This window comes from Arachis stenosperma, chromosome 2, assembly GCF_014773155.1.
Source record: "Arachis stenosperma cultivar V10309 chromosome 2, arast.V10309.gnm1.PFL2, whole genome shotgun sequence".
NCBI lineage: Eukaryota > Viridiplantae > Streptophyta > Magnoliopsida > Fabales > Fabaceae > Arachis > Arachis stenosperma.
The window spans coordinates 4,504,827-4,520,313 of NC_080378.1; the positions used below are offsets into that span (position 1 = coordinate 4,504,827).

Below are 15,487 nucleotides of genomic sequence, written 5' to 3' on the forward strand. Positions count from 1 at the left end.
AATTTTTTATGGGTATAAATGGTAGTTTCTTTTTTCTATGGGTATTTATATCAACGTTTTCAATTTTCGTAGATATAAATGATAGTTTACTCTTATAATAATAAAAATCAATTTAGATATTTACTGGAATCAAAATTTGTACAGGAAGGCTCATTCACTTCGGTAAAATATTAAAAATAGCATAGAAGGTTCTTGACTTTGTGGATATTTATGAATTTGACACGTGGCAGCCACACGAAAAATCTAGAGCATGCGTTAGATTTTGTTGTATGAACTCGGAAACGCGCGAAGCATCTGGAACTCATTTCTCTCTCTCTCTCTTTCTATTCTATTTTTAAGTTTAATTTTTTCTAATATAAAAAGGGTCTCAATTCTAAGATACAAACAATAAACAAACAAAAAAAAGATTTCAGCTTTGATAATCATACACACAGAGAGAAGAACACTTACATAAATTCTCTGCTTTTTTGGGTTGGTGGCTTGATTTTGCACTGAAAAATCTCTTCATTTGGATCGTGTGGAACCGTTTGGCTGGAGTTTGTTGCATTTCTTCATATCTGGTGTTGTGTTGTTTACTTTCTATCGTGATATAATAATAATAACAATGTAAGTTCTTATCATTCTTACCTATTCTCTTTAAGAACTCAAGTTTCATTCATTCATTCATGTTCTTTGTTTGTTGTGACTCTCTTGATGAGATCAATGGTGAAAATAATAAGTGTTAATAATGTATAGGGAAGAGTTAATGATGAACTGAAGCAGCTCTTTTTTATGTTTGTTAAGTGTTTGTTGTTATGTCTGAGTGCTAAAATTATACAACTATATTATGGGTACACTAAAAATTACTAAAAAGTGCTATAAAATATATTTTAAAATATAAATATCCATTGAAAATAAATTAAATCATATTGTAGTTGTGTACAAATACATTGGTAGTCTATTTTAGTAGCTGATTTTAATTTACAAATAGCATTTTTAAAAATCATAATACCAATATCATTGATATCATTCATGTTGCAGCTGGATATTGTTACACATTCTTGCTCAACTTATTTTCTTCCATGTTTAATTAATTAACTATGATTTATTAGTGTGTTGATCAACCCCTTGTTCTCTTTAAGCTAAGAATATATATCTTACATTGAGTTGTTTTATAACAAAAATGATATTGAGAAACTCTTAAGTTTCATTGTTTATAGGATAAGAATATAGTGCTTTTGCTGTTTTTTAATTGTAGCATTGAGAAGGTAGATTATTATGTATGTATGCAGAACATGGATAAGTCTTGTTCCATAAAACAGAAACGATTACAATTTGATGTTAATCCTGTTCTTATCCTCTTGTGAAATGCAGAAATTTCGGATTTCGGATCAATTAACCTTACCAAAACCATAATACCTGTATGCAGAAGCATGGACTCAACCTACCCATATCAGAGAAACCAAAGTCCATATCCTCCTTCTTACTATCCTGGATTTGAGCCTAATCTCCCTCAAATGAATATGAATCCACCTAAATCACCTTTTCCCTATGAACATCCTTGGAGCCATGGTGGTTGTTGTGGACATTACCCTAACCCAACGAATTTTTGCTGTGCTCACAACAACAATTTCCATGGCTACTATAACTACAGGCCACAACATTATCATCATCATCATGCTCCATTTCCATCTCCACCAGTGTACTATTCTGGTGGTTATCAGGAACCATTCTTTGTTCCTTATGCACCACAACCACATTACACTATGGAGCTTCCTAGATATGATTATGAGAAGCATATGCTGGGAGACTATCATTGTTGCGGCTGTCCAAATCATCCATGCCATCAGAAGGAAGAGCAGAGTGTGAAGATTGAGGAGGAAGAGCCTGATAATAATGCTGGAAACAAAGTGAATAATGATGAGGCTTTGGCGCCAATTCAGACAAGGAATTATCCTTATCCATATCCAATTGTTTGGATTCCACCGGAGTATACAAGAACAAGAAACAAAGAAGCGAAAAGTGGTTCTATAGCTGAGGCGAAGGGTGAGCAGGATCAGATATCTCATGATAGGAAGCCTTCTAGTCCAATGAATTTTCAGGAACCCAGAATTTGGAATGGATGGTTACCGTTTGATATGAATCACACGCCAAATAAGGTTCTTGAAGGGGATGGAAGAAGAAACAAGAACTTGGAAAGTGAGAGTAATAAAAGGGTCTGTGATGATGGAAAAGGAATGAACAACAAAAACCAAAGTGAAAACCAGAGATCAGAATTCCCATTTCCTATCTTTTGGATGCCTTACTACAATAAGCAAGAGGAAGCTGGAAAGGAAAACAATCAAGAGACCCATTCAAGTCCAAAAGGCATCAAAGAGGCGCCGCATACTTTCAAGTCCGTTCCGATAAATTCTAAAGCTGATGAAGTTGTTAGAAATGGAACCATGTCAAATCCAGTTGAATCCATAGACAAAAGTGGTTCAGATGAAACAAAGGATGTTACTAATGAAAAGATAATCCCAGTTAAAGAGGTAGAATTGCATCAAGGGAGAAACAATTCAAATGAAAATGTCAAGAGAGAAAGGATTATTCCTGTGAAACAGATTGAGGAGAATGTGGCAAAGAAAGAGTCTCGTGCTGGCATGGAAAAACAATCAGCATCTCCACGGAAAAATGGCAAGTTACCTCCTGTTTGTTTGAGGGTTGATCCATTACCGAGGAAGAAGAATGGCAGGAGCAGCAATGGGAGCTCAAGGTCTCCAAGTCCTCCTGCCTCAAAAGAGCATTCAAAAGCAGTAAGCGAAGCACCATCCGAAGCTCAATCAGCTGGTGTGAGTGACAAGGTTCAGCTATATTCTGATGTCAAGAGTGTTCCAAACATCAGTGAAGAAGTTAAGCCGAAAGAGCAAAATGTTCCAGTGTGCGAAGGCAAGAGCAATGAGAAGCCACAGCCAGATTCAAGCCTTCTGACTGCCCCAGATGTCAGCAAGGAAGTTCAACCAAAAGAGGAAACCATTCAGGTGACTGAAAATAAGACCAATAGATACAAGGGTGCAGATGAGAATCGTTCAGTTGGAGATACTGAAGAAAAGAAGGCACAAAATGGAGCAGAGAACATCATGGAAGAAGCTAGTAAGCCGAATGAAGCAAAGGACTCGAGCAAACCAACTGGCAAAGGTGGAAATGAGAGAAAGGCTTTATCAGATGTTGATGCAGCCATTTTAATTCAAGCTGTGTATCGCGGTTACCAAGTGAGGAGATCAGAGCCATTGAAGAAATTGAAGCAGATAGCCGAAGTCAGTAAGGAGTTGACTAATGTCAAAGCTTCTGTTCAAGCGTTTGAGCACTCTTCTGATCTACAAAATGATGAGAAGCAAAGGATCGCACTTGGTGAGAACATAATGAGACTCCTGCTGAAGTTGGATACTATTCAGGTATGTGTTACTGATGCTGTTAACTTAATATCAAATCAGCAATTTCTTTTCAATATACCTTGATTTGGTAATAACATGTTGCGTGAAGTATCTATTTGTTTCACTGTTTTTTTTATCAATGGCTCTACATTGCAATCACGTGCGATAATTGTGATTTGCAAGTGGTTAGATACATATGCATTAGGAGGATTATTAAGAGTCCTAGTTAGCTTCCTTGTCCTTGATCAATGTTATACTCACGTGGTATTCAATTTATATACCAGGGCTTGCATCCAAGTTTCAGGGAAACAAGAAAATCTCTGGCAAGAGAGCTTACATGCTTGCAAGAAAGGCTTGATTCTGTAATGGCCAAGAGATCTCAACAGCAGACGAATGAGTTCATAGACGAGAAGCCTGTTGAAGACATTTCGGAGGATTTACAGAATGAAGAACATGTGAAGGATCAACAAGAAGAAAAAGCTGCAGTAGCAAGAGAGGATTCTTCTGTGGGAATTAATGATGATATGACAGGAAAAGATAGAATTGAATTTCAGCCACCACTTGATCCGGCATTGAATGTGGCAGCAGAACCTAATGTAGCACCAAATGAAGCAGTTGATGAATGTAACCATCCAAGCGATCTTTCTGTGGAATTTGAAGCAAGATCAGAGGTTGGCAACACTCCCACAGGGATTGAGAATTCAGATACAAATGCTTTGCAAGAATTACCTGTGGGAGTCATAGACGAGGATGGTGCTGACTGTAGTTCCAAGAATGAAGAACAAAATGAGAAAGCAAAAGTAGATTCATCAGGCATCTATGGACTAAAAGAGTTGCCGGTGGGCGTGCTCGATGAAAATCCAGCTGAACTCGTGAAGGATGATGGGGAAACAAAGCTTGGAGATGTGGAATCTATTCTTGAGCTGCCGGTGGGGGTGCTTGATGAGGATAATGCTGCATCTGAATTCAACAAGGATGATGGAACAAAATTTTCAAAGCGGGAACTGGATCATGAAGAGGAAGTGGAAGCCATTGTGGAACTACCAGTTGGGTTGCTTGATGAGGATACAGCAGCATCTGAATCTAAGGAGAATGATGATGGAACTAAAATTTCCAAGGCTCAACAACAACAACATGAAGAGTTGGAACCTATTGTGGAGCTTCCGGTGGAATTGCTTGATGAAGAAGAAACGATAGAGTTTGAATCTGGGAAGCATGATACAGATATGGAACATATAACGGAGCTTCCTGTAGGGTTGCTTGATGAAGAAGAAAAAATAAAGTCCGAACCTGTGAAGTGTGATGCCCCTGAAAAAGTTCCACCTGCCATAGAAGAGCAATGTAGTGTTGCTGCTAAAGACACTCAACTGGAGCCTGAACAGCAGAAGGAAGAGCAGGAAGAGGTTCAATCTTCTGAGGAATCATCAGATGGGTGGGTGAAGGTTGAATGCTCGAAAGACGAGGAACTTAAAGGTGATGCACAGCGAGATATAGATATAGCAGTCGAATATGAAGAGGAAACGGGAAATGAAGCTGAATTGCCAACCATGGAGTCTGCGAAAAGGGCTGCAGAACTTGTTAGTGACTCGTACATGGAAGAGGAGTACAAAAAGAAGTTAACACAGCTTGAGGAGCAAACTGAGAGTGAAGAGAAGCTTGCTGCACAAGTACCCAGCGTTAACAATGAAGACACAGCATTATCAAAAGAGGCAGATCAGGTTGCTGAACATAATGAAAAACTCAAGAATGGTGATGCTGAATTATTGGAAGAAAATGAGAAGCTGAGAAATATGATGAACAGGTTGCTTGATGCCGGGAATGAACAATTGAAAGTGATATCAGATTTGACAGAAAGGGTTAAGGATTTGGAGAAGAGATTAGCAAGGAGCAAGAAGAGAACGAGGACTAAGAGGTTCAAACCAGCGTCATCATTGTCCAACATTAGTTCAAAAAATGATCTATTACAACATAGAGCTATTGATGTTGCAATGTAAAACTATTTTGGTTTAAAAGGGTGTTATGTGTTGTACACTTGTAATTCTGAGGTTTTGGTATGGTATGAGAGATTGGATCCTTTGTACATTGTAATGTGTCAATTTCACTTGGTGTTAGATATATGAAATATTAAGTGCTAAACTTTTCGCTGCTCATTGGTATTATGTTTAGATTATGCTTCCTGCATTAACTGTACTGTGTTAAAAATTGAGATATATGGTAATTATTGATGAGACCGAAATTACAGATGGTTTGGTTAACCTATAATAGTTGCCATAATAAGGCAGGGTATATATATATATATATATAACAAAGCGACGATATTATTTGTGGTTGTAAAAAAAGAAGAGAAAAACTTAGGTGATATGTTAGAAAAATGTAATGCTCGAAATTGAAGAATGCTAAAATTCAAGTTAATATATCAGTAACTTTTTACCTAAGGTGACATATGCAGTTTCTTATATGTACAATTAATATTTAACAGACCTGAACAAAAATGCAAACGGTAAGTATTCTGGCTTCAAATGCTCTAGAGAGGCCGAATTCATTTCATTTTTACTTCAGAAAATTGTGCTTTCTAAAATTTCTGTCAATAGTTTCATGTGTTTGTTCCTAGTCTCAGGACTAATCTTTTATACAAGATACTTCTTAATCCATACCAAAGTGCATATTGTTCGAGTATGATCACAAATTTCTAAAGTTTAATTATCAATAAAAGTATGATCCTCTTCATGAAATGTTTGAACAAAAAGCAATCAATTTTGTGTAATTTAAGAACTCACATGATTTTCAGAAGCTGAGATAGTAAGTTTGACATTCCCAGCAGAATCGAAAAGCCATCAAACACTCAAACCCCCGACCTAATATTTTTTTCAAGTAGAAAGTTAGTTTATCAACATTGGTTTTGATAACAGATTTTATTAATGAATAACGACATTACAAATGTATCTTTATTTATAAATTCATGTAATAAACTTGAATGCATTAGAAATGTTACATCTTTTTGTTTAAATTACAAGCTCCGCCACTGAATTGCAGTTTTGGCATTGTAACAGCTTTGGCAGCAGTTGAAGAACCAAAATTAAAATGAAAATACCATCGAGTAATCAAAAAACTTGTCTCCTCAAATGTGATTGACTGAATGATACCCTCTAACCCTCAAATCGCTTATCTAAATTGCTTCAATATATGATTGGATGTTGCATACCTGGATAAATTTTACCCAAGGTCAAAATGTTGAGAGCTTTAAACAGATAAGCCTAAGGATTAGGGATCGTTGATAAAGACAGGATCGATGCATTGTGATAATCAATACTCCAGCTTAAACAGGTTCAATCTCCTTTTGCAGAAAAAGTATCATTTGTTCATTGATTGAAGCACTCCAATCAACCATGAACCACTTTACTTTTTGCCTTTCAGGTAGGACCACAACGTGTTTGTCTAACCCATGCTACAGCATTCACTAGCCATGATTATAAATTGTTTCCAGCGGGTTCTGAAACAAGGTTTAATTTGTCCAGCTATATTCTCTATCACTTGCACCTTCTTCAGATGGGCTTCATTTAAGCATCTATCAAAGAAACAAAAACAAGGACAATAATAGAGCTTAGCAACCTAACATGTTTATACTTAAATAAGTATAGAAGGTATCACAGACCAAACTAACTTAAAAAATTTGTACCTACTATCACTAATTATTTTTCTAAAAGTAGAAAATTTGACTTAAGACACAAGCAATAAATGTGCTTGAAAAAATTGGATCATGTGGAATTACTTACCAGCCAATCAAAATGGAAAAGCAGTACTTAAAAAAATCAGTGTGTGATGTTTATATCTGCACATTCTCTCAATCTCAAGAATTCTTAAAATTTCGATATTCACAAGCAATCTCTTCAACATTCATCTCAGAATTGTCCACAAGTAAAGGATCCTCATAATCCAAGGAACCATGCTGCTTAAGTTGCACGTCCAAGTCCTCTACTTCAGAATCACTCTGCATCAAGCCAATATCACCTTCTACATCCGACATGTCACTGAGTATCTCAAACTTCTTCTTCCTCCCTCTATAACCAACAAGCTTCATGACTTTTTCCCTCCATAGGACCAAGGGGCATTTCTCAATCAGCTCCGCACCTTCATATGCTTCATTCAAGAACACACTAAACCTCTTCCCCCGCTCCGAGACATAGAAGATGCCAATGTGCTTCAGAAGAATCCTCATGAGCTTCTGAGGCATCACCATCTCCCATCGGAAGTGAGTGAGGTGATCAGTGACCAGTCTCTTTTCAATGGTGAAACTAAGAATCTCATGCATAACAGCAACAGCCCTCTTATCAAATTCAAGAGAACCAGCCTTGAGACCTCTTGCATCAGCATAAGGAGACAAATAAGCCCTCTTTTGAAAATCTTGAATCTTTTCACTATAACGATACACCCTTTTATAATTTGAAGGGAATTTCAAAGGGAATGGAAGTGACAGCATACCAGGGATATGCAAATTGGTAGTAGTGGATTCAGTTACACCTGTAACCTTCTCTAATTCCGTTATTGACCAATTAGGATTCCAATTCACAAGCTCCAAGCACTCAACTTGATCAATGCCATCAAAGGACTTCACAACCCTAAAATGCTGTGGATATTGGTGCACCCAATTAGCCCTAAAATCCATTGGCAACCCAAAATCTCTTCTGAAATGAGCAATCTTCTCTAACGGGAGACGCTTATCCACTGACATCATCAGCAACCTCGTAACATGTTCCGCAGCCTTATCGGAATGCTGCTCAAGAACCCTCTGTTCTTCCTCCAACAATTCCTCAGCTCTCTCCGTCAAGCCGCACCACAGCACCCCCTTGTGATCCTTGTAGAGTTCAAAGAGCTTTGGCGTCTTTCGAATGAAATCGGAGATTCTATGTGGCTTTGGGAGATTGATCTGCTTACGGTAGTTTTCAAGGGATCTAACAGGGATAATCATCTCAGGCTGTTGCTTCAGAAGCTCGATTAAGAAGAGGATTTTGGAGAGTATCTTCCACTTCTCGGTTGCGACCTCAAGATCGTTAACCCTCTTCTGCTTACTCCTGTCTTGAACTCTCTTGCTGGTCGTCATCCATCGATGGAAAAGAATTGAAGCTCCGATGAGCTTCTTCGCTGAGAGGTTTATCGGAGGTTTCAGCATTTGAGGGAACTTGTACAATTATATATCTTCATAGGACAAATTCAGAGATGGATCAACATTTTCCTCATTTTGATTTGCATTTATATCTTCCATAGCATTGTTTCTGATAGTGTTTGTGATAAAGACATTTCTAAAATTCTAACAAAAAAGCCAAAAGATCTACAGCAACAAAAGATTTAGCTAAGTGATTGTTTAATCAAAACAACAACAAATTCAAGTTCGGTGATGATAATCAGCAACAAATTCAACTCAGTGATGTTTTCCAGCAAAAAAAAATAACTCAGTGATATGTTCAGCAACAATTCAGCTCATATAAACAAATTCAGCCCGTTGATAATTTTCAAAAATAAATTCAACTACATAATTTTCAGCAACAAAAACTTGAACTCCAAATATGATTTACAGCAACAAATTCAACCACCAATGATGATAATCAGCAACAAGTAATGATTTTCAGCAACAAATTCAAGGCATAGTGATGATTTACAGCAATGAAATTGAGAAAGAAAGAATATGGAAGAAGGAAGCTCACCTGCCCAGGGACCAACTGACGGTGAAGGAAGCTGACCAACTGAAAGCCGAAGACGGTAACGACCACCAGCCGAGGGACCAGATGCTGGTTCTGTCTGCTTCTGCCGGCGGCGAAGGCAAGCGCAGGGAAGGCGACTACTGAGTGCGAGACCAATAGAGAAGTGAGAGACCGGAGACGAGAGAGCTTGAGTGCGACACCGTGAGAGATTGACTAGGGTTGGGTGAGGGCTTCTTCAGAGTTCAGAGAAGTGAGTGAGAGCGCTTCCGGGAGAGGACTTCGGCCCAGTACAGTTTTCTATACGTTTCCTTTTTTTTTAGATTAGATAACAATAAGTAGCTACTCACCTAAAATTATTTTCATGAAGATAAATGAATAATAGGTGAGAAACTGAGAATAGTAACAAGGCTTATTAAGAGTCTTAGTTAGCTTCCTTCTCCTTCTCCTTGATCAGTGTTATATACCTGGGCTTGCATCCAAGTTTCAGGGAAACAAGAAAATCTCTGGCAAGAGAGCTTACATGCTTGCAAGAACTTGTTGGTGACTCACACAGGGAAGAGGAGAATATAAAGAACTTAACACAGCAAGTACCGAAGGAGAATGAAGACAAGCTTGCTGCACTAGTAACCACTGTTAACAATGAAGACACAGCATTATCAAAAATAATTCCTGAGAGTTTAATCTCATTTCATTTTTACTTCAGAAATTCCTTGTTTACTCTTTATTCTTTCTAGAATTTCTCTCTAACTATAGTTCCATGTATTTGTTCCTGCTTTCATCCCTTTAGGATTAATCTTTTGCACAAGATACTTCTTAAGATATAAACTTCTGTTTCAAAAGCACACAAATTAGCAAAACTTTTCAATTTTAGAAACAGAACATATTGATTTGGCAAATATCTCATCAATTGGAATAGCTGCTTGAGAGAATAATTGGGGTAACAATACACAAAACAGTGACAACGATCGAATAACAAGCCGAAAAAATAAAAATAGAAACAAGAGACCAAAATTTTAACATGGAAACCCTCTTAATGAGAGTAAAAACCACAGGTCATTCGGACAAAAAAAACAGTACCACTATAATTAAGTAAGGATACAAGAGAATCTCAAATAAGTGCACAAATCAAATACTTACATTAAGTCAAAACAATCAAGCGCCAAAGCATATAAATGTGAACCAAAAACATGTAAAGTTTACAGAACCACAAATGGTTTGATATATGTACAAACTGCACACATCATTGAGTGAAGTTGATAGGAACGAAATTGTTGCTGATGGCATCACTACAACATCTTTGACTACTTCAGGTACATGATTGTCATCTTCAAATATGGAAAGCATATCCCTTGAGTCTTGACTGCATTAGCTACATACCTTCATCACCTTGGGAAATCAGTTTGATAAGGTGCCCAAATCCAAAAAGGAAGAAATAGTTATTATTACAGAACCTTTTCTAAGTATTAGAAGTAGCTTATTATAGGCATATCTACTACTATTTATTCAATCTACGGGCAAAAACTTAACACCTTATGCATGCTGACTCCTTTCACTATCCTTCCTACATGAATCTTGTAACAACAGCAACTCCATGATCATAAAGAATTGACAAAAACAGAAACACAATTTTATAACTCGTTTCTTTCCACAAATCAAGTTATAATTTATTTTTTTCTCTGTGCAAAAAGCAAACAAGAAAGAAAATTATAGAGAGGAATAGAGAAATATACCAACAACAACCAAAGCTTTTCAATAATGAGTGCCACAATAACTTGAAGCCAAAATCAGAAAACAGAGAGTTTCTGTTTCCCAATACATGAATCCAGCTTAATTACCACCTCAAATGAGCTTAGAATAAAATGAAGATGTATAGCCAATGTATTGGATTACATCTCTATATGTGCACTAGCTACCTGCAGAAGATTGTAAAAATATTAATTTTGATACATCCATTTGTTTAAATATAAACACTCAACTGTTGGATACACAAAAAATACGATTTTTTTAAATTTGATTTTTTTAATAAAATATGAGAGTTAACAAGTATTACAGATAACAATGGCTGTTTCCTAGAGTAATAAAGGATATTTCTTTAACTAGAACTGCAAACTGAGAGCTTTCCCGATAAACAAAAGAAAAGAATACAAATTGTTCATGTGGTTAATGTTGTTTATAGAAAGAGAAAAAAATTGACTTGAAGGAAAAGGAAAACTTATGAATGTGTGAATTTAATTGTGGGTAGCATGACAAATATGAAGGTTAGAGAATTACCTGCTGAGAAACCTCTACTCAGAAAATTTGCTTGCCATTGACTTGAATGGTGGGGATGTGGGAAATTTTGGACCAAATTTGTTGATGCTTGTTCTTGCAGTGTTCGCCCAGCAAATGACAGCCATCAATTTTGAGTATTAAGAGAGAGGGAGGCAGCTTTTGTCCTTCCATATTGTTCAGGTTCATACAGAACTCAATGTGTAGTTGTTGGAGGGAGGTGAGGCGGAGAAGCTCGCTGCACTTCAATGTCTCCAGATTACCAAACCAGCTTATCTTCAGAGTGGTAAGGGAGGGAAGGTGCGGCAGCGAACCCACTTCTGGGAATGACCTTATGTTATTCTCAGAGCCAGGACCATGAATGGTAAGATGAGTGAGGGCGTCCAAGTTACTCATCCAAGATAGATCCCTCCATTGTCTCCCGATACTAAGCTCTTTCAGGTTAGGCGGCAAACCTCCCTCTGGCAACCTAGAAATGTTTGGGCAACCTAGTATGTCAAGAGACTGTAAATTTGGGATGCCACGTGGCAATGCATCCAACTTGTTGCAATTTGTGATGCTGAGATGTTGAAGAGCAGCATGTGGTGGCTCTGACATTGAAACTGATTCCACATTCTCACACTGTGTTATCTCGAGATTCTTGAGTTTGGGAAAGGCATCCAACGACAATGAGGTCAGTGAAGCACAGCTGTAATCTATTCGTAGCTCTACCAAATCATACTTGTCTTGTTGCTGGAGTAATTCAATTTGGTGGCAATAAAAGATTGTGAGCTTTTGCAAAGATTTGGGTAAACAATTGCCCCCCAAGGATACAACAGATGAACACTCTGAGATTTGTATTTCTTGGAGGGAAGTTAGATGGTGGATGATCCTTGCCTTAAATGCACACTCCGCCACACATTCAAATCCCCTAATTGATAAACTATCCCCATCAAGCCTCATGTCTTTACCCCATAATTCATCATCTACTTCTTGTATTTTCAGTTGGCGCACTTTGGAAACATCCGATGACGAAGAAACGATTCTCATTAATACATGATTAACCTTATCTCCCTTTAACATTGGACACTCTGTTATTTCAAGGCTCTTAAGCTGAGGAAAGGCTTCTGAGTCAGGTAAGTGCCACTCCTCCCAACTTGGCATATTATGAAATATCAATTCCTCTAGTGAGGAAAACGGTGCAATTGGCAAAGAATGTTGATTGCCTTCATTCTTGTAAAACTCCTTGCCAATGCTCTTCAGCTCATCAAAACTTAAGATGCACAGGGACTTAAGAGAAGGCAGCTGTCCAAGTGAAGGCAGCATGCAGCAATTCTTGCAGGACGCCAGAGTTACACGTGTCATATTTTTGTAGGAACAGCGCTCCAACCAGTCGGAAAATATTGTACCCTTGTATCCCTTGATTTTCAACTCCTTCAAGCCTGTGTCCGGTTGCAAGCTGTGGAGGATATCTTGTTCATTAGTATGTGTGTTTGAAACCATATCATCACTTGAAGACCATTCCAACAATAACTCCTCAATGTGCTTCTTATCTGTTATCCTTGCACTTCTTGCCTGATTGGCATCAACCACATTCTCCAATTTCTGAATCTCAAGTGATCCATGAAGATTTAAAAGCCCTCCTAACTCTTGGATTCTTTTGTCTTCTTGCTTTCCCACCACAAACTTGCTTAAAACGTGCAACTGTTTTAATTTGCCCATTCCTTTTGGCATTTCTTTCAGAGGAGTACCCTTTATATTAAGATGCCGCAAATTCACAAGATTATACATGCCATTGGGCAGCATAGTCAGCTTTGAACAACCTTCTAACTTTAAAGTTTGTAGATTGCACAAGTTGCATAATGACGGTGGCAATACCTCAATATCACTCCTAGAAAGATCCAAATAGCGCAGTTGGATCAATTTATCTATTGAATCAGGATATATAGGGAGTATATCAAAGGATACAACTCTTAGGTATTTATTCTTTGACAATATGTCACATGGTAATGTTGCGCGTGCTTTCCAGAAACCAGCTCCATGATTGGTATACAGTAAGGTCCTCAAAGATTCTATTTTATTAGAGGAGCATGTTTTCTCAGGGATTGAATCACCGTATGACAGATGACGAGTTAGAATACTCATTTCTTCCTTTTCACCAAGTTCTTCAGATAGTCTACAACAAAATTTTCCAGCAAGAAAAATTGCCAAGTCATGCATGAGATCGTGCATCACAAAATACTTCTCATCGTCATTCTCGACCTGCTTGAAGAATAGTCTTGAAACCAAGTCATCGAAACACTCGCAACCAACTTCTTCTAAAGTCTGTCCCCTCCTTGGTGGTTGTAAAAGGTTTTCCGCCATCCACAGCAATATTAATTCATCTTTATCAAATTTATAATCTTTGGGATACAATGAACAATAAACAAAGCATCGTTTCAAGTGAGTAGGCAGATGATGGTAACTTAATAACAATGCAGGAACAATCTTACAATTTGCCAGACGAAATTCCCAAATGTCACTCCATAGTATTTTATTCCATTCTTCAGCACGATGCTCTGAGCGCAACAAGCGTCCAAGTGTTTCTGCAGCTAACGGCAAGCCATCACACCTCTCGACAATCTTTCTACCTATTCCTTCCAGTTCTGAGCTCCCATTTGATTCAGGAAAGGATGCATTGTCCGCAAAAATAGACCAACAATAATCATCTGACAGTTGATTGAGGGTGTAAGAGTTATAGTGTTGGACTATTCGACCAACATTTACCTTGCGGGTAGTTACAAGAATAGTGCTTCCCTTTCTCCCATGTTGAAAAGGGGTGATAAAACTATTCCACCTGTCAGCATCTTCACTCCAAACATCGTCCAAAACAATGAAGAACTTCTTTGCTGACAGTTTTTCCTTCAAATCTTGTTGAAGTAAATCAAAGCCTTCAAGACTACAAACACCTGAAGAGATCCCCTTTATAACATTCTTTGTAGTCTCAACAACATCAAAATTTTCAGAAACACAAATCCATGCTTTCAGATCAACCCCGTCCATCAAATCCTTATTGTTGTAGAGCCATTGCGCTAAAGTAGTTTTACCAACCCCGCCCATACCAACAACAGAGATGACGGACAAGTTATGATGATTGTTGTCATTGAGCATCTTCATTAGTGCCTGTTGGTCACCATCCCTGCCGAACACATTCCCCTTCACAAGAGAAGTGGATGGAGGTCTCCATGAAGAGCTTCCTGTTTGAATCTCTCTGAGACCAAGGGTATCTTTGCGTCTCTCAAGATCTTCTATTCTTTCAACCACCTCTTCTATCTTAGTCACCATCTTCCTACCAGACAGATCAAGGAAGTGAGGAAGACGAATGCGTACCTTGTTGTGAATTTCAGCTTTGATGAAGAGACGGTCCAGCAAGTCATCAGCAGTGTAGAGAGCATCTTTGAGACTATCAAGCCACTCCCTCACGAGTTCGTTTCCAAACTGCTTCTGCTCAGCGTCAGCAGCCAGAGCTTTGGCCGCCAAGATAGCAGTCTTCAGCTTCTCAACCAACTTCCGATCCAGCTTCTTGCCCACCACCAAGTTGAGAAACTCAGATGAAATGAGCCTGTCAAGAACAACGTTGGCCAAGCCATTAACTAGTGCTCCAACCACAAGTGCTTCAGCCATGATATGATACAGATCTCAACAACAGCGAACTAATGAGTGAGAGATTGGAATTTTCAGAATGTAACAAAGAGAGAGCAATGGTGCAATAATGATTGCAAGGTATTCACTATGCAGCAATAGGCATACAGCGAGATATCACCAGAGTTTGTTCATTCAGCGAAGAGACGTTGGCATCACGTGGTATCGATCTCCGAGGTAACATAAAATACTTCCCAGTTGTGGGCTTTGCACGTTACTTTATTTTTATATTCTTCTTTGAAGGATGAAACAGAGTATTCAAATAGCAAAAGGGTGACCAACTTAAACTAGTCTTTGTGGAAATTAATAAACTATATAATGGTGGTGTGAGGTTAAAATGGGGTTGGTAATAGTGTTTACTCATTGGCTTCACGTGCTAGCTGTCTTCAAGGTCACTTTTCAATTTTAGAAACACAACATATTGATTTGCCAAATGCCTCATCAATTGGAATAACTGCTTGAGAGAATAAT

General features: G+C 38.0%; 4 protein-coding genes across 8 annotated transcripts; 1 reads left to right on the forward strand and 3 right to left on the reverse strand.

Moving 5' to 3' along the window:
• The first annotated feature begins 374 nt into the window (after nt 1–374).
• Nucleotides 375–5,540, forward strand: LOC130961046 (BAG family molecular chaperone regulator 6-like). The gene is made up of 3 exons (XM_057886690.1): nt 375–606; nt 1,354–3,413; nt 3,677–5,540. The coding sequence occupies exons 2-3, from the start codon at nt 1,413–1,415 to the stop codon at nt 5,384–5,386; spliced, it is 3,711 nt and encodes a 1,236-aa protein (XP_057742673.1). The 5' UTR covers nt 375–606; nt 1,354–1,412; the 3' UTR covers nt 5,387–5,540.
• A 512-nt stretch (nt 5,541–6,052) lies between these two features.
• Nucleotides 6,053–9,710, reverse strand: LOC130960754 (protein WHAT'S THIS FACTOR 1 homolog, chloroplastic-like). 3 transcript variants are annotated; one of them, XM_057886217.1, is made up of 4 exons: nt 9,092–9,710; nt 7,166–8,585; nt 6,595–6,957; nt 6,053–6,247 (listed from the first exon to the last, which is right to left on the reverse strand). In XM_057886217.1, exon 2 carries the CDS (start codon nt 8,557–8,559, stop codon nt 7,240–7,242), a length of 1,320 nt encoding a protein of 439 aa, XP_057742200.1. In that variant the 5' UTR covers nt 8,560–8,585; nt 9,092–9,710; the 3' UTR covers nt 6,053–6,247; nt 6,595–6,957; nt 7,166–7,239. The 3 variants fall into 3 exon arrangements, with proteins under 3 accessions (XP_057742200.1, XP_057742197.1, XP_057742199.1); XM_057886214.1 differs by lacking the exon at nt 6,053–6,247 and having other exon boundaries at nt 6,343–6,957; XM_057886216.1 differs by lacking the exons at nt 6,053–6,247; nt 9,092–9,710 and having other exon boundaries at nt 6,343–6,957; nt 7,166–9,074.
• A 482-nt stretch (nt 9,711–10,192) lies between these two features.
• Nucleotides 10,193–13,710, reverse strand: LOC130962175 (putative disease resistance protein At3g14460). Of its 3 annotated transcripts, none has more exons than XR_009079738.1 (3): nt 11,360–13,710; nt 10,819–11,001; nt 10,193–10,465 (listed from the first exon to the last, which is right to left on the reverse strand). XR_009079738.1 is itself a non-coding variant. In XM_057888300.1 (2 exons), the coding sequence occupies exon 1, from the start codon at nt 13,697–13,699 to the stop codon at nt 11,378–11,380; it is 2,322 nt and encodes a 773-aa protein (XP_057744283.1). In that variant the 5' UTR covers nt 13,700–13,710; the 3' UTR covers nt 10,193–11,001; nt 11,360–11,377. The 3 variants fall into 3 exon arrangements, 1 of the variants encoding a protein (XP_057744283.1); XR_009079737.1 differs by having other exon boundaries at nt 10,193–10,474; XM_057888300.1 differs by having other exon boundaries at nt 10,193–11,001.
• A 5-nt stretch (nt 13,711–13,715) lies between these two features.
• Nucleotides 13,716–14,998, reverse strand: LOC130962405 (putative disease resistance RPP13-like protein 1). The gene is made up of 2 exons (XM_057888621.1): nt 13,809–14,998; nt 13,716–13,719 (listed from the first exon to the last, which is right to left on the reverse strand). Exons 1-2 carry the CDS (start codon nt 14,996–14,998, stop codon nt 13,716–13,718), a joined length of 1,194 nt encoding a protein of 397 aa, XP_057744604.1.
• Between the last annotated feature and the right edge of the window lie 489 nt (nt 14,999–15,487).

Excerpts from the sequence above, each read along its gene's own strand:
- LOC130961046 (XM_057886690.1), top strand. The coding sequence starts at position 1,413 with ATGGACTCAACCTACCCATATCAGAGAAACCAAAGTCCATATCCTCCT. Across the intron at positions 3,414-3,676 it reads TGAAGTTGGATACTATTCAG|GGCTTGCATCCAAGTTTCAG; the intron begins GTATGTGTTACT and ends TTTATATACCAG.
- LOC130960754 (XM_057886217.1), bottom strand. The coding sequence starts at position 8,559 with ATGCTGAAACCTCCGATAAACCTCTCAGCGAAGAAGCTCATCGGAGCT.
- LOC130962175 (XM_057888300.1), bottom strand. The coding sequence starts at position 13,699 with ATGGCGGAAAACCTTTTACAACCACCAAGGAGGGGACAGACTTTAGAA.
- LOC130962405 (XM_057888621.1), bottom strand. The coding sequence starts at position 14,998 with ATGGCTGAAGCACTTGTGGTTGGAGCACTAGTTAATGGCTTGGCCAAC.